Source organism: Rhea americana, unplaced genomic scaffold, assembly GCF_003343005.1.
Source record: "Rhea americana isolate MKP2758 unplaced genomic scaffold, rheAme1 scaffold_29, whole genome shotgun sequence".
Taxonomy (NCBI): Eukaryota; Metazoa; Chordata; class Aves; order Rheiformes; family Rheidae; genus Rhea; species Rhea americana.
The window spans coordinates 5,774,110-5,798,415 of record NW_028186412.1 but is presented as its reverse complement, the minus strand read 5'-3'; the positions used below and the strand labels follow the sequence as shown (position 1 = coordinate 5,798,415).

Genomic DNA, 24,306 nt, shown 5'->3' with positions numbered 1-24,306 from the left:
ATCTCTTTGATGAGCTGGAGAATTCTTTCATGTGAATAGATCTTGTCTCCTTGTATCTCTTTTTAAAGTCATATTATTTGTAGAAATTTACTGTGAATATTTACCTGAAGAACAGAGAGATTTCCTAATAAAGAGCCGGTACCATCTAAAAYAAGTTTAAAATTGTGGGTTTTTTCCTTTTTAGAAATCTTCTGAAGAGAAAGACATCTCAAGCAGGGCTGCAGGGAGTGACTGGAGAATGGTTTGAAGAAATACAAAGAAAAAAATTTCAAAATAACCCTGACATCAATAGAATGCTGAAACCACCACTAGAGCATCAGCTAAGGAAGAGCAAAAAGAYCAGTGAGTTGCATTTTTCCAGTTTCTCTCCTGTATGATGATGGTCACCAAAGCAATATCTTAGAGTTCAATAGATAAGGAGTTTCTGAAATTGCATTGAGTTCTTTCTCATGTCAAAGTTTTGCCAAAAATATAGTTTCAAAATGAGCATGTTTCTTTAAGCMAATTCTATTAAAAGCATAGCTGTGAGTCACAATACAAAATTCTTGATATTCTTGTCCTACAATTTCTGTAAGCATAGTAAATATAGTGGTTGATTAGAGCAATAATACTTACTTCATAGAAAATCTCTGTTAGTCTACCTAATTTTCCTAAAAGAAATAGAAGTACCGAAATGACATTTGGAATAAGAAGGTAACCTAGGTTAGGGTGAAAGAGGTTTGACTGTACTGGCGGAAAACTCCCTGATAACACTGTGCTAAAGGTGTGCCCATGTTGATTGTGAGGGTGGGTGACACAGAGCCTGGAAAATTGGTCTGACTGAGAAGCAGATGTTGGAGATCTCATTTCATAGGTGCCATTGCTCATCCAAAATGAACACATACAAAAACACGGTATTTCTACCAAAGATGGCATCTGCGCTTTCTTTTTCATCTTCCGTCCGGATTTCATGCATAATGTATGCTGTTATTGCACTCACATTTCTGCACGTTTTTCATTTAGCTTTTCCTATTTTTGTATCACAGCAGCTTTGTGCAGAATCATGTAAAAAGAATAGTAGTTCCAAAACAAAAAGTGAAAGAAATTTGTCTTAAAACCACAGACCTACACAAAACAGAGATCTAATTCCTCTGCCTTTTCCCACACATTCCCTCTAGTCCATGGCTATCTACTGTTTTTCTCTTTCAGTGATGATCTAATTGATATATTATCTAACTCTGTAGTTGCTGTCATCTTGTATTTGACTTTGAAAGCTGCTGCTTCTATTTCAGATCTGAAAAAGAGGTTGTGTGTGTGCCTCAGAGGCTTCCCTGGTATTTCCAGCTTTATGAATTGGTTTAATAAAAGGTAGTACTTCTACCCGCAAGCCCCGTGCTGCCTGCGTCCCTAGACCATCGTGGCTAYGGCGGTGTCACCTCCACTGCTAGGTCAGACAGTGTCCCCAAGAGGTTAGCTTCCGCAGAGCCTAAAGGCTGCTGCGTTTTGTAATGCACAGAGATTGCCACCGAAGTGAAAGCAATATATCACGTACAGATATTAACCATTGCCTTGGAGTGGCCCAGGGGATCCCATCATAAAGAATTCGATGATACTCYGGACACCTTAATCTGAATTAGTTATGTAATGACATTACACGCCATCAAACCATTGCATATTCAGAGCTGCAATATTTATATTTCTTTAAAAAGTGAAAAGCAAGTGACTAAAGATTGTGAGTGCCTCAATTTTCAAATGTCTAATTTGCATGTATTTTAATGGTTCTGTTTTTCAAATGGTTAAGTGCTAATTACTTTCTGAAAATCAGCCTCATTTATCTCTCAGATCACCCCAAAACATCAGTGCTTTTTCAGACTTTAGACCTGCTTATTTTCATTTTAGTCATCTGGTTAGCCACTAGAAAACAGTAKGTCACTTAATCTGTCAAAAAATGTCAGTAAAATCAGATTTTTCTGGCATAAAAGTTAAGTGAAAGAAAACTGCTTGTGAAGATTTAACTTTCCTTTTAATACAGTATTTAATAAGAACTTGAAACAAAACAAATTTTTGTAATATTTTTAGATCATAAAGAATTGAAAATGTCATCCTGCACAAATCCTCAAGCGCAAAAAAACACGACAGCTTCCTTTTTGGGGTTCAGATCACCTTTTGCTTGGCTTTTCTCCTTCAGAAAATCAAGGAAACACCAGGCTCAGAAGCAACCACGGTGAGCTATAATCAAAGTATATATTCTTTCTAGTTTAAAAAAGTATATGAATTGTTCTAAGTTTTGCTTAGAAAACTTTGTTAATTTTCCAGTCTCTTAACTTTCAGCTCACCTGGAAGATGCCGATTTTACTTGGTCTTGCATTGAGATTTCTGTTAYGTGTCAGAAAAATAAAGACTAAGTGGCAAGTGGTAGCTAAATTTTTRTAGCTCAATCTCATTTGTTCAGGTTTGGCATAAAGGCTTGAAGTGTATTAAAGTGTATTAAAGTAAAGTCTAAACTTTGCAGTGACTGCATTTGATTTACTTCTTTCACGAGAGGTCAGAAGCAAGGCACATGGAGATCTGGTGCCCTATGGCTGTGACACAATGGGAAAGCAGAGTTTTCCCAGGTGCTAAGCCCCGGGCAGCTCTTCTGCATCAGTTCCCACCATTTCTAGCCCAGGGACAGGCCTGGTGCTTTAGCTGTAGCCAGGCAAACAAGATGGTTTTCCAGTRCTTTTGTCCTTGGTGCTTCTTCTGGGCTTTGGTTTCCGCTGGATCTGTGCCAAAGACGGGTCTCCTGAGCAGGGTTGAGCTGCTGTGTTGGAAGAGTGTGCTTCTCCCTCACCGTCCGCAGGCCTAAAGCCACTGTTCAGAGGGAGCTTGCAGCTACGCTCAGGCTGATCAGGGTGCCTGCATTCACCTAATCCCTTCCTGTGTGGGTCTCTTCTTCTAGGTATGTCAGCAACACCTTAAAGAAATAGTTACTTTTGTGTACGTCTTAGAATAATGATTGCCAGTCCCAAGCATTACAATAAACACAGAAGAGGAGTGCAAGCCTACAAAGAGATGGCAATTAGCCTGGTAGGTCGGCTTTGTAGTGCAGCAGCTTGCAGTTGTGGAGTGTTTATATGGAAGCTGAAAGAGATTTAAGGAGAGGTTGGAATGGAAGCAGGTGAGCTGTGTGGACGGCCACTGGTAGCAACTGTTGTACACAGAAACACTTGCAAAGTTTTAACACTGGGAAGCAGAACATGCTTCATCCTTTCCCTCCTTTCCCCGATTAGGTGGTAGGTCCTTCRGCTGGGATGTGGAGTGGGGGTGAAGGTAAGGTAACCACGTAGGTTAGGGAGTCCCTCCTGCCAGGGGACCGTAGGCTGCCTGTGCAGAGTAAAGGGGCACTAACGCCCCCGAGGAGCAGACCTCAAGGGTGCCGTATGCTTACSTGAGATAAGGTAGCTGATACGAAAGCAAAGGTCCAGGCTTTGCTCTAGAATCTAAGCATTACAATTATTTCATATTTTCAAAATGTGAAAAGGTAAATTTTGCATACTTATCACATCAGCTTTTCTGAGACTTACTTATATTGCTTTTCCACAAAAAAAACCCACATATCTTAAATTCAGATCCCTTGATTTCTTACAGAGCACAGCTCGAAAAATAAACAAGTCAATCCTGAYGTGTAACTGAGCTGATTGCTACATTTTCTAGTCACGCCTCTCCGTGAAAAACTCCCCCACCCTTTTCTAGGTGTTGCCCTGGCATGTGGTTTGCTTTACGCGTAGACAAAGCATTGAAATATTCTGCGTCTCACCAAGTAGAGTTATTCTGGAGAGCTGGTGAAATACAATAGGAGGCAGCACTGTAAAGTCRTGTAAGCTGGCCTAACTGTCAGAAGCTCTTAAACAGCTGAATATTAATGGCTGATAGAGAGTCCTTTTGGTATTGGAAAGCCAATTTTATCAGCCGTGGTGGTGTTTTGCTGTGAGAATAAATTATGGATGCTGCAAAAGAGACTATACCTATGTGGAGATACAGAAGATGGTAATAAAAGGTTTGTAACGCTGTCGTTTGACGTTAGTGAAATGTTTGATCATTTTTGGTTCACAGGTGTTTGGTATTCTTGAACTCAGTCTTACTCTTTTCTAATATGTAACTATGATTCATACTGGAAAAAAAATGCTGTTTGTGTTTTCAGTATATTTGAGTTATACGCTTGTTGCTTAGTCGGCTTCTTAAGGAATACTGATAAGAGCAGTATAAAAGAAAACGGATTGTAATCTGGCATGAGACAGCTTGGCTATGGCCCGGGGGGAGGACAAGTGCCTCAGCGACAATAACAATTTGCAGCAGATTTTAACCCATAGGTCTGTATTAGTAATAGTAGTGGTAGTAGTGGAGTCATACTTTTAATCTTACATTCTGTTGCCATAAAACAGATACATGTGTATATAAATGAAAGTATTATTTAACATGTAACTTCTTGCTTTTCCAGAGGAMGTGGTATTTTTTCTGCTGGCAAGTATTTTTGAACTTTAGCAATAACCTGACACCTTCTCTGTTTGTAGATAATAGATAATGTTTACAAGTGTGTGTGTGTGTAAACATTGCTTMATATTCTACAGTAAAAAAGAAACTGGATTACCTTTTCCTTAAGGTAAAAAATATTTCTCTGTAAGTAAGCAGAACTTTAATTTCAAAGTGATGAAAAACTTGAAAGAGTTCAGAAAAAAGAATAAGAAGATTAGGCCATGGAGAGGTTGGCATGGGGAGAAGATTAAAACAACCTTGTCAAGAATGGCAAGGAGGAATATAAAGGAGGATGCAAAGACCRGCTATTTTTGAAAGAACAGTGACAACAAAGAGATGGAGGAATTTAGAATAATGCCAGAGGTGAAAATGAAAATTTCATTTTTGCCTAGATTGTCAGAAAACATTTCTCACTATGATGTTGACTTCATGTAGCTTCCTTGCACAGAGCAATTGACTCTACGTTGCACAGAGCATAAGGTGGGGAGAACTGTAGAGAGTAGCTTTGCACAGTAGAGCTGAARTAGAGAACATCTAACAGAGCTTCTGCATTTTCATTAGGCTTGGAAGTAAAATTGAGATAACTTCATAAAATTCAGGATGAACTGAACTGCTTTGAAAGAAATCATTGCAAAAAAATCTGATATATGCATTTAATGCTTAATTTAAGATAGAAGCCTTAGATCACGTTCAACAACATTTTAGTTTAAGGCAAGAGTTGCATACTTCTCTGAATTCTGATTCTGTAAACCTCATTTACAGGGACCAAGAACCCGCTGAACTACTGGCTATTCCTACTGAATGTTACAAAGAAAATATAAGTGTGGATTCAGATTCTCTGGCTTGATTCAAAGCCCACTGAGGTCAACAGGCTTGTTTCCATCAGTTTCAGTTGGACCCCATGCCGGAGAGGAATTTTGGTTTTAAAGTTCACAATTACAGAAGCAAAAACAAATTGCACCTTTCARCTGTTCTTCCCTGCCTGCAAGCACATTGCAAACAAATGACAAAGCACTTTAGGAGGAAAGGCTTGGCCACAACGAACCTGCCAACAAGCCGGTTTATACTTGTTGCTGAGGCACAATAAAATAGTCTACCTGAGCACAAGAAGATTTTAAGAGCCTAAGAAYAAGGTCATTCAAAAAGACTCTGAGAAACAGGAATGAGCAGAACCTTCTTTCCCTACTTTGCTTTCCTTCTAGAATTAATTTCCTGGGAAAAAAGGTTTCTGAGACAGGGCAGAACTGACAATAAGAACAAGCTAAGCAAGATTTCTTCCAGGGGTTTTCAAGCGACTAGATTTGTTTATTTCCAGACTAAAGATTTGCAGACTAGAATAAACTCACTGAAGTCAATTCAGTCAAAGTTTATTATTTATGTGTCTGAAAGTCACCGTGTAAAGTGGAATATCTCTTATATTATATTATTATATGTATGTTTCTCAACTCATTCTAAAAACTACATTACTGAKAAGCACTCTCTAGCCATTTCTCTGCCAAACCCTTGCAGTCCTGTACAGCTTAGGAGAAGCCTTTTCTTAGGTGCTGAAGAYTGTTAAATTAAGGCTGATTTGGATGGATAGAAGCAATTCCAAAGTTCACATCAAAATAAATCTGCCAGTTGTCCCTCCTGCTCCGCAGGGSCAGAGCACGACTCTGAATGTAAGTAGGGTAATGAGGGAGAGGAAAAGGAGTAGTATTTCAAATGCAGACCATTTACAGATCTGTAAGTTGTAAGCTTCCATTATTCATAGTACTCTGTAAGTTATTGTTGTTGGAAAAGGAAGTAATAATATCTTATTGTAATACTGGATTTAAACAATTACTTTATATTTCAGACATTGAGTTATCAGTAGGTTGAATTCATTCTTGGCTATGCAGCTAGAACATTTGCAAGCTGGCAAAGCCAGATAAACTGAATAGTAAATTCCCCCAGCATTTATTAGCAGGGTTTTTTCAGGAGAGGTGTGGATTCTTCATAAAATAGTCTTTTCAGGTGCTTTTCAGTAATTAAACTGCTGGTAAAATCATATCATAAATTGATGATTTAAATCCTTCTGCCTACAGATATGACAGTTCTGCTAGCACATCTTCAAAAGTGGAAGAAATGGCAACAGTAAGTAGCTTAGCAACTTTATGATCATGTATGTTTAAATCACAGAATTTTTGAAAACTARACCCCCCTTTTAAGCTGTTGATATAATTTCTGTTTAAATAGTACTTTGTAGTTCTTATTTTAAATGCTAAGTAAAACATCTGTGTTGTGACAGTGTTGGGTTCAGTAGGAAGAGTGAAAAGAGTAGCAGACTTGGGCAGGTAGTAATCGAGCGCCTCCTGCACGCTCAGAATTCCCCTACCAGTGTCACAGTATGGYTGTGACACTATCACAGTATGGTTGAGATTAGAAGGGACCTCTGGAGATCATCTAGTCCAACCCTTCTGCTCACGCAGGGTCATCTACAGCATGTTGCCCAAGATTGTGGCCAGACAGCTTTTGAGTATCTCCAAGGTTGGAGACTCCACAACCTCTCTGAGCAGCCTGTTCCAGTGCTCAGTCATTCTYAGTAATAAGTTTTTTCTCATGCTCAGACAGAGCTTCCTCTGCTTCAGTTTGTGCTCATTACCTCTGATCCTGTCAGTGGGAATCACTGAAAAGAATCTGGACCCATCYTCTTTACACCCTCCTTTCAGAATATTAAATGCATTGAAAAGATCCYCCCTGAGTTTTCTCTTTTCCAGGCTAAACAGCCCCAGCTCTCGCACCTTTGCTCATAAGAAAGATGCTACAGTCCCTTATCATCTTTGTAGCCCTTCACTAGACTCACTCCAGTAGCTCCAGGTCTCTCTTGTATTGGGGAGCTCAGAACTGGACAGAGCACTCCAGGTGTGGCCTCACCAGGGCTGAGTAGAGGGGGAGAATCACCTCACTTGACTGGCTGTCAACASTCTTCGAAGTTGCACCCGGGATACCTTTGGCTACAAGGGCACATTGCTGGCTCATGGTCAACTTGTCACCCACCAGCACTCCCAGGTCCTTCTCTGCAGAGCTGCTTTSCAGAAGGTCAGCCCCYARCTTGTACTGGTGCGTGGGGTTATTCCTCCCCAGGTGCAGGACTCTGYACTTGCCCTTGTTGAACTTCATGAGGTTCCCCTCTGCCCAGCTCTCCAGTCTGTCCAGGTCTCTGAATGGCAGCACAGCCCTCAGCTGTGTCTGATACTCCTCCCAGTTTGGTATCATCAGCAAACTTGCTGAGGAGGCACTCTGTCCCCTCTTCCAGGTCAYTGATGAAGAAGTTGAACAGGGCTGGCCACAGTACTGAGTCCTGGGGAACACTGCTAGCTACAGGCCTCCAACTAGACTCTGTGCCACTGATGATGACCCTCTGAGCTCTGCCTTTCAGCCAGTTCTCAATCCATCTCACTGTCCACTCATCTAGCCTGCACTTCCTGAGCTTGCCTCATGAACATGAGGTTGTTGTGGGAGACAGTGTCAAAAGCCTTGCTGAAGTCAAGGTACACAACGTCCACTGCTCTCCCCTCATCTACCCAGCCAGTCATTCCATCCTAGAAGCCTAATGGATTGGTTAAACATGATTTCCCCTTGGTGAATCCATGCTGACTACTCCTGATCACCTGCTTATCCTTCACATGCATGGAGATGACTTCCAGAAKGMGCTGTTCCATCACCTTTCCAGGGATAGAGATGAAGCTGTAGTTTCTATGGTCCTCCTTCTTGCCCTTCTTGAAGACTGGAGKGACACTGGCTTTCTTGCATTCCTCAGGCACCTCTCCTGTTCTCCATGGCTTTTCAAAGATGATAGAGAGTGGCCTGGCAATGACATCCACCAGCTCCCTCAGCACTTGTTGGTGCATCCCATGAGGGCACATGGACTTACAGATGTCTAGTTTGTCTGAATGATCTCTAATCCCTTCTCCTCCCTCAAGGGAAAGTCCTTCTCTTTTCCAGACTCTCTCCCTGGTCTCCAAGGCCTGGGATTCCTGGGGGCTGGTCTTAGCAGTAAAGACTGAAGCAAAGGCAGCCTTCAGTATCTCTGCCTGCTCTGTATCTTTTGTCACCAGGGCTGTGCCTCATTCATCAGTGRGCTCCCTTCTCCCTAGTCTTCCTTTTGTTGCTGATGTATTTGAAGAAGCCCTTCTTGCTGTCCTTGAYATCCTTTGCCAGAATAAACTTCAAATGGGCCTTGGGCAGTAGGAAGTTATTTTTTGGCTGAAGGTTTTGTATTTTAAGTATAAACTCAGTTCAAACATAAAACAACACATCTATTTCTGATGTCATTCAAGTGTGGTCTATTGAAATAAACAGATTTCCTCCAAGGATGACATATGGTATTATTTTAATTACTTTATTGCCCTCTATAACAAACATATCTTTTATCCTCTTCTATTGTGTGGTATAACCTTAGGGGGGACTAAAAAGACGTACAGTATATAATGAAAGGTACAGAGAAGGTAAACTGCCACCTTCCTTCTGTCCTAYTTACAAAACAAAAGGGTAATCTATATTAATATATGATTCAGACAAAGATCTTATCAGGATTCAGAGCTGGTTAGACTGTAAGGATGTAAGTACTAAGAAAAAGGAGAACTAAAGTAATCAGTTTTTTTTTCTTAAAAAAAAAAGAGAGAGAGAGAGGGGAAAGGTTCTCAGCTATCACAAAGCAGCAGAATTCTACAGTTATCGGCATTTCTACCATGTGAGAATGTGACCTGAGGGAAATATGGATGGGATGTGAACCTCTACATCTTAGCACATAAATTAAACTCAGATTGATGGGGAATAGGAAGAAGACATTTTCCCCACTGATGAGGTAATTTATTTCAGTCCCCCATGGTGCTGTCTTACTTCCCATCATGAAACTGTCTTTTCAGTGCTTTGCTCCACAAAGGGCTTGGAGGAAATGGCCTAAATGGTCATTTGTGAAACCAGTCAGAAATTAATGACCTTCTAAAATCAGTGGGTACATGCAAACATAATTTAAATTTTTATTTTTTTCTTTGCTTTACAAAAAAAAGTGYAACTAAATCAATACTAATCAGCCTTAGCTGTAGTAATTAAGCAATCTAATTGACTAGCTGTGAAAAGATAAAATGTTACAATATGAAAATCAACTGTGCTATTTGATTATTAATCTCTATTAGGAGGTCACTGAATTTTAAAATGTGCTGGTGGAGGAAGAATTGATTAGGAAAAATTAAGAGCTTTTATGTGATAAGGATGCATATGGAGAGAAAAAAGGGTCACTACACCCCTTATTATAAGYTCATTATAATTAATATATCTATAACATACTGCTATATGAGTACAAGATGAGTGTATCTGCTTATACATCAGCAAGAGCCTCTAAAATGCATGCAGTTTTACAAATCTGTTGTCGTATATTTTAATAATACATTATTTAATTTCAAAAAGAATTTTGGACCCATAGAGCGTTTACTGACCTGTGTGATTTTTGTTGTGTAGAACTAAAATCATGTTTTCTTAAACTTTTTAGCAGGCAGAAACATATAGTCCCCCAAAGTCAGTGGAACCAAGTTGTCATTCTTTTGATGCAAACCAAGATGAACTGATGGAAAAAAGTACACAAGGATGGAATGAACAGTTAGAGAAAGAGTTCTTCCGCGGTATGTCTGTATACTTACTTTGTTCTGTTGCTGTTGTTACCAGCAGTGACTGTGGCGACTAGTGGCAGAGAAAATTTTCTGCAAAGGTACAGGCTGTAAAGATATGGCTTCATTATTTTCTAGTGCTGTGACTACTTTTTTTTCTGACTTTTTGTCTATTCTGACCTTAGGTTTAAAATTTGTCACTGGTCACTGTTAGAGTCCATTTCATCTCATCTTGATCCAGTTCAGAAGAATCACATCTTAAAAGTGTATATTTCTCTTCACTTATAACAGGAGGCYGTATTACTTCTTTAGAGGTAGACATACAAAGTCATGTGAGAAGAATTTCATCCCAGTTTCCTGCATGTGTATTTGGTATTGATGCATTACTGGGCCCAGTTTTATGAACTGTAAAGCTTCAAGCCACAGAAACAAGAGGCTTTATGGCCCTTAGTTACCTTTCTGGGAGTTCCCATAGAATCTGGTRGTAATTGTGGGTTCATTTTTTCTTACTACTTGGAAGCAAGACAAGATCAGACCGAGCTTACGGGAGTACAGAGCTGTTCTTCCATAACCTTTCACAGATCTGTGCAAAAACCCGACTATGAACATTGCTTCCTGCCCCCCAAAATCACAGCAAGAGATCACAGCTGGGCTTGAAAGCACKATGAGGAAGCAGCGAGCGAGTCAGCTATGACTGAGGAGAGCAAGGCGTGGGGAACAACGGCTCTTCTGGAACGCACGTGCCCATCACTGCTCCTGGGTGTCAGTCATAACTGTGCAAACACTTTCCTACTGACTTCATAGCTTGGCCGATGTCCTCAAAATGCAAGGCTCAGAAACAGCTGCTTTTTTTTTTTCCTAATACTAAACTGGCCTTCTCAAAAGTCATCTCTCTTCTGTGCTGAAGAGAAACTCAGAAAAACAGAAAAATCTACTTTATTTATATCAGTTTTTATTCTAACTATATATATAATCTAACAATGCTTTCTTAATGATCCTATACAGTTACACAGATCTGCACTGACTGATCAATGTTTTTTTTTTATTTAAATTAGTTAGGAAATACTATAACAAAATAGCCAAATCCATTTGTGATTTAATTTTATGTGTGCTTTTTTACAAAATATAAAAAGAATACAATTAGCAAATGCATTTTTTTGCTCATAAAAACATTTTAAATACATTACTGTTATGTAATCTTATGACTGAATGTCTTAGCTGATCTGTGTAATGTTTAATTTCGGTTAATCAGATTGGTCTATAAATACAGCCTTGTTTCTGGCATGAGTCACAGGTTCCTAATATTTTATTATCCTTTTTTTTAATCGAGAAAATGCCATTTTTAGTAATTCAGAAGCTACAGTACAGTGAATAACTTCTTTTCTGAATAAAGCAAGCAGTGGACATGCCAGACTACAGAATATGCTCGTTGATGGCATGCAGAATTCTGTGCTGGCTTACAGTTACATCTTCACTGTGCTCTGTCTGTGCTCTGGGAACACACAAGAAAGTCCGTGTTTGCTTACAAGCAAACTGAAAATAACACTGAATTCTTTTCAGTGTTATTTTTTTTTCTTACAAAATGGAGTTTTGGAAGGGTTTTCCTCTGCATTTAGCTTGTGAGTATAAATTCAGACTTCAGATTGTTATGTTCTTGTTTTAAATAACAGGAGATGAGCATTTACACAAAGAACAGTCTCAAGATCAGTCACAGTGCAGTACATTTTTTCCCGTGTAGTCATGATGAGTGACCACTGAAAGGCCTTGTGGATGAGGAATATGTGGTTTGGGAATGGTTGTGAATGCTGAGAAGCTGACTTGTTTCACAATCAGTCATAATTATTAATGTAGTACCTTAAACTTTTTAACATATATAGGCAGAAGGCTATTAAAGAAAACAAAACCAAGCATGTCTTTTTTTTCTCTGCAGTTCTAGATGATCTGGATGACCAGCTGGCCCAGGAACAAGCCCAAGATCCTTTGGACAAGACAGTTTCTGTTAACAGCACAACAAATGTGCAATACAATAATGCATTTCCTATTTCAGAGAGGCAGACTACTATTAGGGGGCAACACAGAAACGACTGGAGCRACATGCATAGTACGTTTTTCCCAGATGGACTGAGAACAATAAGAGCCAAAGATGAACACAAGATTTTTATCAGACCAAGGAAATTACACAGTGCTTATATAAAATGGCAACAGACAGCCTTTAAAGAAGATTACAAATACAGTGATCCAGTTGATGGAAATACTCTTCTGCGAAGTGGCAGGCCGTCTTCTATTTCATTTGGACAGTCTTCAGAAGGTAGTTTGTATCCTCCTTCTATAACACRGAACAGTGGATTTAGGCACAAGCATTATGTGAACAGAAATACAGCTGGCAGAAGTTACTCTGTGTGTTCCCTTCGGAGATGTTCATCCGCATTGTCTTCAGACCGGCCATCAGCATCTAGCTTACAACATCCATTGGCAAGGGAGAGCAATAATGGTTTTATACCAAGGTTTGGTCGACAAAATCCAAAGAGAATTCCTCTGTCTTCTATTGTATGGAACAATACACCAGACTCTCCATCACAAACATCAGCACAAAAAAAMATGTTTAGAACCCAGTCACTGATGGAGTTTCATGCAGCAGACCATGGTAGATATCCTAGCGCTTCGCAAGAAAGTAGGAAATATGCTTGTTACCATTCAAAACACCACTACAGAAGATCTTTTTCAAGTAGCAATTGTTTCAGTAGAGTGAGTTGTCCTGACAAAGCTTCTTCTCCATTGTCCTTTGATAACTGGGAAAATTATCCATTATACAATTCAGAAAGTAATCTCTCTAGATCCTGTTCTAGAGATACTTCTTCTCATGGCAAGTTGTATACAAATCAAAAAAATTCTCCCTTTAGGAAAAAAGTTAGCTATCCTTCTTGGGCTGATATACCTCAGTACCACAGTGGTAAAACATTTTTTTCTCCTGATGCCTGCTTTGAAGTGGTTATGGCTAACTTAAGTGACCAGCAGTGGACACATACAAAGAATGCCACATGTGCTTCACAGCGCCTGCAGAATGATTTTCACGTGTATTCTCCAGCAAATACCAGCATCAAAAAGATAACAAGAAGTGTAAGTAATAGAACTTTTTCAGAATTCAGTGAAGGCTGTCAGCCTTGGCTAAGTAGTAACTCTCCAGTTTCTTCGTCTGGCACCAGAAGCGATGAGCTAGTCTTTCCTGATTCAAAAGACCAAACAAAATTTATAGGACTGAACAGCAATTCAGTCATTGTTACTCAAAGAAGTACTAAGATGGACTTTGAGCAACTAGACAATGTTGAAGATGAGAAACTGTCGGATGACGTAGATATTAAGGACATGGCGTTACTGYCAGTTTCTCAACAAGCAGATACTAACTACACCAATGCCCAGAGTTTTCCCTGCAGTAACTCAGCTTCTGCCATCCTGCCAAACAGTGCATCTCTCTCTAACTCACAGAGATCGAAGAGACATCCTCAAGGCACTGCCAGAAGAGAGACTGCAAAAATATATACATCAAACACTAATAAAAGAAACATACAAGTGAAGGAAAACGGTTGCCCACCCAACAATGTGTGCAGTCAGCCTCCCTGTGTTTTGCCAGCTGATGAGAGCAGAAGAGAATCTTTTCTTCCAAATCAGAAGCCATGGGAACACAATCTGTGSTATGTAACTAAAAGAAAAAGCATCAAAGTGGATAATCAGAGTACAGAAACAGTTAACCAAGTTACTGCAAAGGGACACTGTTCACTGGTGGATGTTGATTCTGCTCCATCCACTGAAAAATTCGTGAACCGTCCAGGCACAGTGTCCAGTCCTCCTGAGTGTGTGTCACAAAGCTCTCCACAAGCACTTTCTCATAGAGACAATTTAAAATGTTTAGAAACACTAACTAAGTCTTCAGTAAATTGCACAGTTACTGAATCTCAAACAGAAGGTGAAAAAAGAGCTCAAGTGAGCAGAAGAAATGATACCGAAAAGATTTCACAGAAAACATCACAAAATCCAAGCACTTCAGTTATTAAGGACTGCGACAGACAATTCACTACTAGTTCTCCACAAAATGAAAGTTCTGGAAATATTTATACACTCAGTTTTGGAGACCACAAGACCTCTGAACATAGTTTAAACTATTTTTGCCTTGAAAAAGAAAATGGAAAAATAAGGAATAATTCATCTTGTATTGAAAGGCTTAACAGGCAAGACMGCTTGCTGAGATACACCAGTAGCTGCAGCATTACTGGCTCCCCTAGCAGAACCAACCCAACATCACCTGATCCACTTGTTATCTATTATACCTTACCTAGAAAATCAGCTAGCATTGCTGGTAGTATTATATCAGATACATCCATCTCTTTCCCTAGAGAGAGCAGAACAAGCACATACGATCATTTAAGGACTGAAACTCCAAATAGAACTGATTCCTTATGTTCTAATCAAAGAAATATGTCCTTTTTAGACTCAAAACATTCCTCAGAGCCATTAAATGGTGCTACAAGCATCCAGAAAAAGTATTATCCTTTCACTAAAAGTCCTAATGATTCAGTAAGCAGTAGTTCCTCAGTTGGACTGGTAGATAGTTGTAATGATCTGACCAGAAGAGGATACTCTGGGTTTTCAGATTGTAAGGAAAGGAGAAATTGTTTGCAGAAATATAAAACTACAAGTACATTTACAGTTTGTGTTGACGAAGATCATGTCAAATATCATGAACTAGTTTCAATCTACTACACRTTACCACGGAGGCATTCTACAACATTTTGTAATCTCTTTAGAGATAATCCAGAGGATGCAGAATTGCCTCTTCCCAAAGAAAACTGTCAGTCACCAGGAACACATAACAAGAAGAATGAAGGTTGCTTGAGTTTAGCAARTGTATTTTTCCCTAATACTTTGGAAAAAGAGGTGCCTTCGTRTTCTTCTGACCAAGTGCCTTCAGCTCTGGTCACACCGCAGAACTTAGAAACTGCTGCTGACAGTAAAGATGAGCATTCCCGCTTACCTCCTAGCTCTGAGAAGGTATGTGCTTCAAAGGCAGTAAGTACAGTCCGTAGTAGGAAAGATACTTCACCAGTTCTTTCATTAGCAGAAAGTAAACTTGCTGACATGATGACAGCAGACATTTCTTTTGGTGATCCACAATCCATTGCAGTAGTGGGTAACACAGGTAAGGCCATTTCTGGTGCTCCAAGCAATCAAAGTACAGAAATGTGTGTAAAAGAAAAGAAGGAAATTTTGCAAACGGCCACACCACTAATCTCAACTTTATCAAGCCCTCACAAACCAGGCAGACCTTTAGAGGATCTTTGTTATTCAACCCTAGTGGATAAGAATAGTGTACAAAAGGGAAAYTCTGAAAGTTGCTATCAGCCTACTAAAGTAAACACAAATAAAAATCAGAACAGTTTACAGCTCCACACAAGAGAGAAAAGTTCTCTTGGTAGGAACAGTAATTCTAATGCRCCAGCTCCTCCTGCTGAAGGTAGATACAGGGATAATATGCAAGTCAAACAAAGAGAAAATCTCCTACACCAAATCACCCCTCTGTATAGTAATAAATGTAGTGGACTGCAATTAGGAACTGACAATTCAGGAAATAGCACAAATGATTTAATCTCTTGTAACAAAACACTTTCAGAATCTCAGAACCAAGCATCTGGGGTAGGCACAGCTTCCAGTGCTGACCCGGTACTTCAGCTAGACAAAATGGGTAACACAGATACAGAAGRGTTAAAGAATTCAAAAATTGAAAGAGCACAAAATTTGCAGAATACTGAGATGGGTAAAGATTACGCCAGTTTGCAGGGATCCGAGAGGCACAGTGAGGATCGCCTGAACAGTAACCACAAAGATAAAGTCCTTGGGGCTACACAAGATCAGAATTTAACACAGGACGCAGAAAATGAGAGCAAGCTTCTCTCTGGATRCACAAGAGACAAAGTAAAAGATATAGAAAAAAGGAAAAACAGACCTTCAATTAAAAATAAACTGGCAGCTGTTTATAAAACAAGTCGAAAATTTTCAAGTAAAAATTTACCTCCAAAGCCACGCATCAGTAATATTTTCTCACAGAATGATGGAAGTAGCACTTCTCTAGAGGTTAACACGCCCCTTGACTCGTTGCTCTCAGCGGAGTCCAATCAGTTGTTTCTGCAGTCTGCAAATGAAAACCAGAATCGTAGTCTGGACCCTGAAGGGAATACCCCAATACAAAGAACAGCTGAGAGGAATAAGAGTGAAAATGAAAATGATCTTTCCTTGCTTTTTAGTAACACAAATTGGAGATCTTTTACAAGTTCATACACCCAGAAAGAAGCCATCAGTCACCCCCAAAACATAATAAAAGTGGAAAACAGGCCAAGTCTTACAACTCTATTTCCAGACAAAACAGCCACAAGAAATAAGAATTCTCAAACACTTTATCTTGGGTTAGAAAACAGAAGCCAACCTCTCTCCCCCTCTGCTACTACAGCAGACCCGCTGGATGATGAGAAAAGAAGAGCTAGCAGTAGTGCTTGCAGTCCTCCCTTGCCACTTCTAACTGACAAAAACTCAAACTCATTTATAAATAATTACCTGCAGGCAGGTGTATGTSCAAAGCAAAGCTTGACTTCTCAGATGGCATTTGGTCATCATCAAAATACCTATCAGTCTAATAGCTTAAAAAATGCTAACTTGCATAGTGATCAGYTGCGCAAGAGTCGTGCAAAGTATCAGCGTGAGCGTCACCTTTCCGAGCGTACTTACGCTCGAGATTCTCCTGACAGCTTTGGCTCTGGAAGCAATATTCTACCTAAACAAAGTAGACATGAGAAGAGATTTAAATCTTACTCAGAGCTGTTGTCTTGTGATGAAAATGAAAACTGGGCATCTGACAATGTAAAAAGTTACAGCACTAGGAATTTGATGTATCCTTCTGTTGAATTTGGTATATTCGGCAAAGAACAGCAATTGGCTTTCCTGGAAAATATCAAGAGGTCACTCACGGAAGGACGATTATGGAGCCCTTGCCTGCTTAATAACCCTGGCTCGCTCAGAGATGGAGAGAGCCTTTCTTTAAGCAGATCTGAGCTTTTGAGCTCAAGTTCTACTGGAAGCAAAATGTCATCAGCTGCTTCGTCCCCCAGAGAGCTGGGGGAGCCAGCAGCTTACTCAGACTCGGACACTGATACTACCACAGATGACGAATATTACCTAGATGAGATAGATAAAGAATCGGAACTATGAGAACTTGTGGTACTAAGATGGCAAGATAGCTCAATAGTTTCTGGGCAGGCAAAAACATGTAAAATACTTGGAGCCTGTTGTTGTGCTGCTATAAATTCGTACAATTTGATTAGTTTTAAAGAAGTTAGTATCTTATGTTACATGAGCATTTGACTTTTTCTATTAAATATGCGTCTTCAACATTATTCTTCCTAGAAGAAAAAAAAACACAAAAATGTGGAAGATAAATGACCATAGAGCTTTGGATAATGTAATGTTAGAGGTGGTTTTCCACTGACATGAGCAAGCACTGGGTTAGGCTACTGCCAACCAAGTACAACAGTGCTGAAATGGATAAATTCTAGCTCTAGTTATATTTCCTTAGAAGATTTAACAGAAAATGAACAAATTACATTGGTGAGGTGTACTATTTCTCCAGTTTTCCCCATTTAGCAGATCATAATAATGGTAATCCATCCCAACCCAACACACACCCACACAAAGTGGAAATATTTCAATGTTTGTAACGTGGTAGGAATGCTCCTTTTCTGTACTCCTGGGAAACTGGTTGCAGCGATGCCACCGGCGGAGTTTGTTTTGCAATACAAATTTATATCCTATATAAATCTCGTAGGTTGAATCCTAAGTTGTCCTAATAATGGGAAGGCACGTTGTCACCTTGCTATAAYTTGTTGCTTCCCAAAGTTGTTTGACTGACTCTGTACCTAGATGGTCCCATTATAGCTCAGTGCAACCATTGGGCTACGTCAGGGTTATGCCACCAAAAGCAGTCTGAGACAGCACTTTGCTAGTTCAAGACTGTGCTATACAAAACCAGTAATTTGTTTTCAAAGGAAGTAAATAAAACTGGCGGAAAATACTCCTTGCCTTTGCTAAATTACCTTTTTGCTATTTTTCAAACATTCTCTCTGTCACCATGGAAATTTTTATCCTTTGAGCTTRAAGACTGCAAATGTTTTCCTGCAGCTGTCCCTTGGCCACACTAGTAAATATAGTATTATTACTCAGTAATGGCCATCTCTGGCCATTAAATTTCTAACTAAGCTTTGAGCTCTTGTCATGCAAAATCACAGGTGGCTCATTGAGCCAGAAGGTAGTATTTTTAAACAATTATACAACATTTATTTCTATTTTAATAATTTCACATGCAGTCTAAAATGTTGATCCATATTTTTGATATGCTTTTTAATTCAATAAAATTTCTGTAAAATATAATTATATTTTTGTAACTGGAAGGACAGTATATTGATATTTTAAAAAATATATTTTAAACAAAACAAGCAATGTGTGTATCACTGAATACTCCACGAGAACCTAAAAGAGATGAAAAATACTGTAGTAGGTAACTGGTATCCTTATTTTTTATACTGTAAACTTCGTTAAAGAAGTGGAACATTCAAATATATACTGAAATATAAGTATTATTACTTCATACTATGATAATTTGTCTTTTGTTGTACATAAAAGGATTAATATAAGCTGTGTATTTATAGTCAGAACTGTTCTTTACAACATACCTGTTTTGGAAGGATATAAGCATATGCTGACATATGTAATATTGGAAGGACATAACTACCATGTAATTGTAATCTTGTAGGATGGGCTCTTCTAAGGAGAAACTACTTTTTCCTGTAAATGGTTCCACTACATATACATGTAGCAGATTAAGTAGAGTAGAGTAAGACAATAAAAACAACTCAATATTAGTGAGGAATTTCTGCTGATGTATATTTCTGCAAAATATGTTAGTCTAAAAATTGAGAATACCAGCYTACATAAGTTAAACAATAATAAAATAAATGTTTACAAGGGAGGTAAATGGTCATACAATTTTGCTTGACTAGAAATGGATTATTTAGAGTAATTATATAGAATATTTTTATTTGTAAATATTTTCTACCTGTTCAGTAGAATTTGGATTAAGTTCTCACCTTATTGGCATAAAAAGGTTTTCATTTGTGATGTTACATATGTACAGTAAATCAGGAGGTATGATTTAATGTAAACAAATTTTTAAAAGACAGCTTTGGGTCATAAATTAGTTATGCAAGACCACAGTCTGTTGAGTATTTGTAAACTAATATTTACATAGAATGATGCTATTCTGTAGAACAGTCAATTATGTGAAAATGTAGGGAGAAAAATCCTTTGAATAAAGAGATCTGCTCCATTTTGTTTAGCAGAGCCACAATTTGACATCTTTACTCTTCCACGCTTTTTTCTTTGGATACAGTACAGGCTATAAATGGTCATAATTTATAGAATTTTCATATTTAAAGCTACTGGTTTGAAATAAACTGTGCATTCAGATGAACAAGTGTATTGGTATTGTGTTTATTTTTCACTTGCTGTGAATGCCATAGACATTTAATCCAAAGAAAAAAAACAGTATCACCTTCATTTGGCTTCTGGGATACTGATGGCAAACAATGCTCAGYGTTCAAACTGRTGGACAACAAGGTGACCATGAGCCAGCAATGTGCCCTTGTGGCCAAGAAGGCCAGCGGTACCTTGGGCTGCTTTAGGAAGAGTGTTGCCAGCGGGTCGAGGGAGGTGATCCTGCCCTTCTGCTCAGCTCTGATGACTCCACATCTGGAGTCTTGTGTCCAGTTCTGGGCTCCCCAGGACAAGAGAGACATGGAGCTACTGGAGAGAGTCYAGCGTAGGGCTACGARGATGATCAGAGGKCTGGAGCACCTGCCCTATGAGGAACGGCTGCGAGAGCTGGGCCTCTTCAGCCTGGGGAAGAGAAGACTGAGGGGGGATCTGATCAATGTGTACAAGTACCTGAAGGGAGGGTGTCAAGGGGACGGGGACAAACTCTTTTCAGTTGTCCCRTGTGACAGGACAAGAGGCAATGGGCAGAAAWTGAAGCACAGGAAGTTCCACCTGACCGTGAGGGGGAATTTCTTCCCTGTGAGAGTGAYGGAGCMCTGGMMCAGGTTGCCCAGAGAGGTTGTGAAGTCTCCTTCTCTGGAGATCTTCAAGGCCTGCCTGGATGCAACCCTGTCTACCATGCTCTAGGTGACCCTGCTTGAGCAGGGAGGTTGGACTAGATGATGTCCAGAGGTCCCTTCCAACCTCAACCATTCTGTGATTCTGTGAAATTCCCAGTGTTTAAAATGGAGCATGCAGCCTTGATCCRTCATGCAGCTCTAGGCAAATACGTGAAAATGCAGCACACGATGCAGGTGATTGAGCTTGTGTAGCTCTGGCATGTCTCACCCACAGAGAAAGGGCTTGCTCAGCCAATTGATAGGCATTCTTCACCTGCCAAGATGCTGCCTGGCAGTGTGCTTAGGCAGCTAGTGATCAAGTCAGCTAGCAGGTGCCTTTATTTCAGCTACTTTTTTTTCCTGCTAATTGAGGAATCTCTAGTATACAAATCATTTTCTGTCGGGAGCAATATCTTCACAATAATAAAGATATGTTAACCCCACAGAGAGCCATATGCCTATAGCATGCATTGAGAGATACTCTGGGCAGGGGTCAATGTTAATGCCTAATAAGTAGTTTTTACAACACAGATCCATGTGGATATCACTTCAGCCAGAATTAGACACCCGTGGAGGCTGTATGCCACATGCAGTGTGACTGCGTGCAGGACTCACCATCGTCTTTGAACCTTAATTACTACAGCCAGCATCAGTGGCACCTGAACGGAGCAACATGGTCCTTCAGCCTGGTTACCTAAGAAAACATGGTTTCTGTGCTAAGGTTGTGTTTCTGCCAATCTCTGTTCATTCATCAATTCACTCATGTTCCCAAATGACYTTCAAACTTACTAACAAATCTCAATGACATTTAAAAGAAGGGGGAGAATTCTCCCAGTTTCGTGCAAACAGGAGAATTCAGGGTGGGAGGGACCTCAGGGGGGTCTCTGGTCCCATCCTCCTGCTCACAGCAGAGTCAGCTCTGAGGTCAGACTCAGATAGTTAGGGCTTCAACCAGGCGGGACTTGAGATCCTCTGAGGATGGAGATTGCACAACCCCTTGGTCAACCAGTGCCACTGCCTGGCTGTCCTCGTGTGGAAAAGCTTTTCYTGCCTAACTTCCCTTGTTCCACTTTATGCCTGTTGTCCCCTGTCCTCCTGCTATGCACCACTGTGAAGAGCCTGTGAAAGTACTGGCAGGCTGCTGTCAGGTGCCCCCAAAGCCATCTCTGCTSCAGGCTGGACAAGCTCAGCTTCTCCAGCCTCTCCCCAGAGGGCCCATGCTCCAGCTTCAACCATCTTGGTGCCCCTCTGCTGAACTCACTCATTCAGCAATGTCTTTCTTTCATTGCAGGGCCCAAAACTGGATGCAGTATCTAGGTGTGGTCTAATGAATGCTGAGTAGGGAGGGATAAAAGTCCTTGCTCCATCTCCAGCTCTGCCTCTGTTCATACAGCCCAGGGTGTATGAACACCTTTGCTGCCAGGGCACGCTGCCAGCTCATGTCCAGCTCGCTGCCCACTAGGACCACCTGGACATTTTCCTCAGAGCTGATCCCCAGGTGTGCTGTTGCAGGAATGCTTCCTCCTCAGGGACAAAGCCTTGTGGGCTTCCCCAGCCCTTCCTGGCCCTCCCCACCTTCTTGGGGCCTCCTCCACCTTGTCCATGGTCCAGGACCACATTTCACCCCAGCCTGGGGCCGTCAGCCCCTGTTCCACCTGACCTGACCCTGAGTCATGGGCAACTGCCAGGCCCCCACGGCCTTGCCCAGCCATGGCAGGCTGTGTCTGACTCCGGTCACTCTCACCGGGCCTGATCCCAGCCAGGGGATTGACTATCTGGTCCTACTTTGTTGCCACAGACTTAGTTGATGATGTGTGCTGGGCTGCCCATGGCTGACCCTGCTCTCCTCGATAGGGTACGGCAAGGCTAGCCCAGTCAGCAAGGGTCCTCCCCTGCTCCCCATCTTCTGGGAAGCCACCAGTCCTGCTGCTCCCCGGCGCCAGGCGCCAAGCTTCACCTATCTCCTTRTTGCATTTCACGGCCCATTCCTCCAGCCTGCCACATCCCCTGGGCAGACAGCCCAACCTTCCAGAGTATCCACCGTATCCCAGTTTGGTGTAATCTGGATGCCCAAGCATGCCATCACCTCCTCCCAGCTGCTTGATAAAGATGTTAGGCAGGACAGGTCCTAGGCCAGATKCTTGCAGTACTGCCCTCGTTAGTGGCCTCCAGGTGGAGATGACCCATTAATGCTGCCCTCTGAGCCCAACCAGCCACCCAGCTTTTCACCCAGCTGACTTTCTGCCCATCCACACCTAACCCAGATTTTGTGGGAGACAAAATCATTGGGAAATTGTGGGAGGCAGTGAAGCCTTTGCTAAATTCAAGGTAAATTACATCCACTGTTCTCCCCTCATCCACCAACCCTGTTAGTGGCAACCAGGTTGGCCATGCATGCTCAACCCATGGTGAATCCAGGCTGACTGCTCCCAGCCACCTCCTTCTCCTGCCCACACCCAGGAGCATGCTCCAAACTGGTGAACAGAAGCAGGAAAATGGCCCATGCTGATTCTTTTGCTGAAAGTAGCAGCCAGGGATGAACTAGCTAGCCAATAAGTAAATGTGTAGCTGCAAATTAACACTATACATGTTTTCTCTTACCCATGGGAGTATCATATATGCTATGCTGGTGGAAATCTGTGATTATATGAAGTGAGGGAGTTTAGGAGACTACAGTCAAATGCAAGGAGGAAATCAGACTTGATAGTTCTGCTTTCAAGGAACCTGGTTTTCATGGTCTGTATGCTCAGAGACTTGAAGTTCATGTCTGAAAACATGCAGCATTCATTCATGCTCTTTCTTTCTTTTTATTTTTTCTTTCTTTCTCTTTCTTTCTTTTTTTAATACGGAAAAATCTAGGCTTGCGTAGCAGCTTAGATTTAATTCCCTTTCAGTCTTGAAAGCCCCCACCTCTACTGACACCCATGCCCAACAGCAAAGATGCTCCTGATAAAAATGATGTGACAACCTTAGGAGACAAATCTCTTGAATCCATGTGTGTGTTCGAGCCACATCTGGCCTGCACGCTGGGCAAAGACTTGYGAGCACTCTGCCACTTCACACCTCTCTTTGCAGGGAAGGGGAGCACAGGCACAGGGACGGATTTGCCAGTATGTCCCAACAGGTTCCCCAGTCAATCCTTCAGTTTAAATGCAGCCAGTATGGGAAATCCCAGAAATGGTAAGGAAGAGTTTTAAACTATATTTTTATTTCTTTTATAGAAAAATCTGCCTGTAGGTAAGCTGAGGCAGGCCATAATTAATAAGTTTTGAGAAATCAGATTTTTTTTAATTCAACAATACCAGCTCTTCAGCTGAAGACTAACAAAATTATGTCATAAAATATAGGTAACATTGGATGGGGGGACAGAGATCACTGTCCCTTCAGTTGGCCTGCAGGGTACCCCTAGACACAGAGAAAGGAAAACCTCTTCAGACATTAAAATCAGCTTGTGTGGGGACAAATGGGTCTGGAGGTCAGCCTTAATCCGACACGAGTTTTATTCCCTGACTCTGTGAAAACGCAAAGATACAGAAATAGCTAACACTATGCACTACTGTTATAAATGTAAACTGACATAACCTCTGCATTTCAGAAACCAGWACTGCAGTTGGTGTCAAGAGACTGCCGCGTCTTCCTCCCTCATCCTAACGATTGCATTTGGGCAGCCTGAAAACCAAGAAGTTGCTTTTTTTGCAGCACAGCCGAGACGCTGCCGTGCGGGCAGACACCGCCGCCCCGCGCACGCCCAGCAGCCGCCCCGCGCCCCGCGCCGAGCGGGGCAGCGCGGCCAGGGCGCCCCGGCACCTCTGGCCGGTCTCCGAGGGGCTCCGGTGCGGGCACACGTTGCGGGGCAAAGCTCTGCCCGCCGGGGCCCGCTCGGGTTCGCCACGTCCGTGAAGCGGCTCAGGCGGGAGCAGCGGGCCCGGCCGCGCCCC

At 41.2% G+C, this 24,306-nt stretch overlaps 2 protein-coding genes across 2 annotated transcripts in view; both read left to right on the top strand.

The window, feature by feature from the left end:
- Positions 1-213: 213 nt before the first annotated feature.
- On the top strand, positions 214-19,677 carry EXPH5 (exophilin 5). Its single transcript, XM_085309065.1, has 5 exons — positions 214-342; positions 2,059-2,203; positions 6,561-6,609; positions 10,007-10,136; positions 12,052-19,677. The coding sequence occupies exons 1-5, from the start codon at positions 294-296 to the stop codon at positions 17,370-17,372; spliced, it is 5,694 nt and encodes a 1,897-aa protein (XP_085165191.1). The 5' UTR covers positions 214-293; the 3' UTR covers positions 17,373-19,677.
- Positions 19,678-23,292: 3,615 nt separating this feature from the next.
- POGLUT3 (protein O-glucosyltransferase 3) overlaps positions 23,293-24,306 on the top strand; it is a 16,257-nt gene continuing 15,243 nt past the window's right edge. Inside the window, exon 1 of the mRNA XM_085309101.1 lies at positions 23,293-23,548. Within this exon, the coding sequence (XP_085165227.1) occupies positions 23,293-23,548 (256 nt within the window). The remainder of the gene's footprint in view (positions 23,549-24,306) is intronic.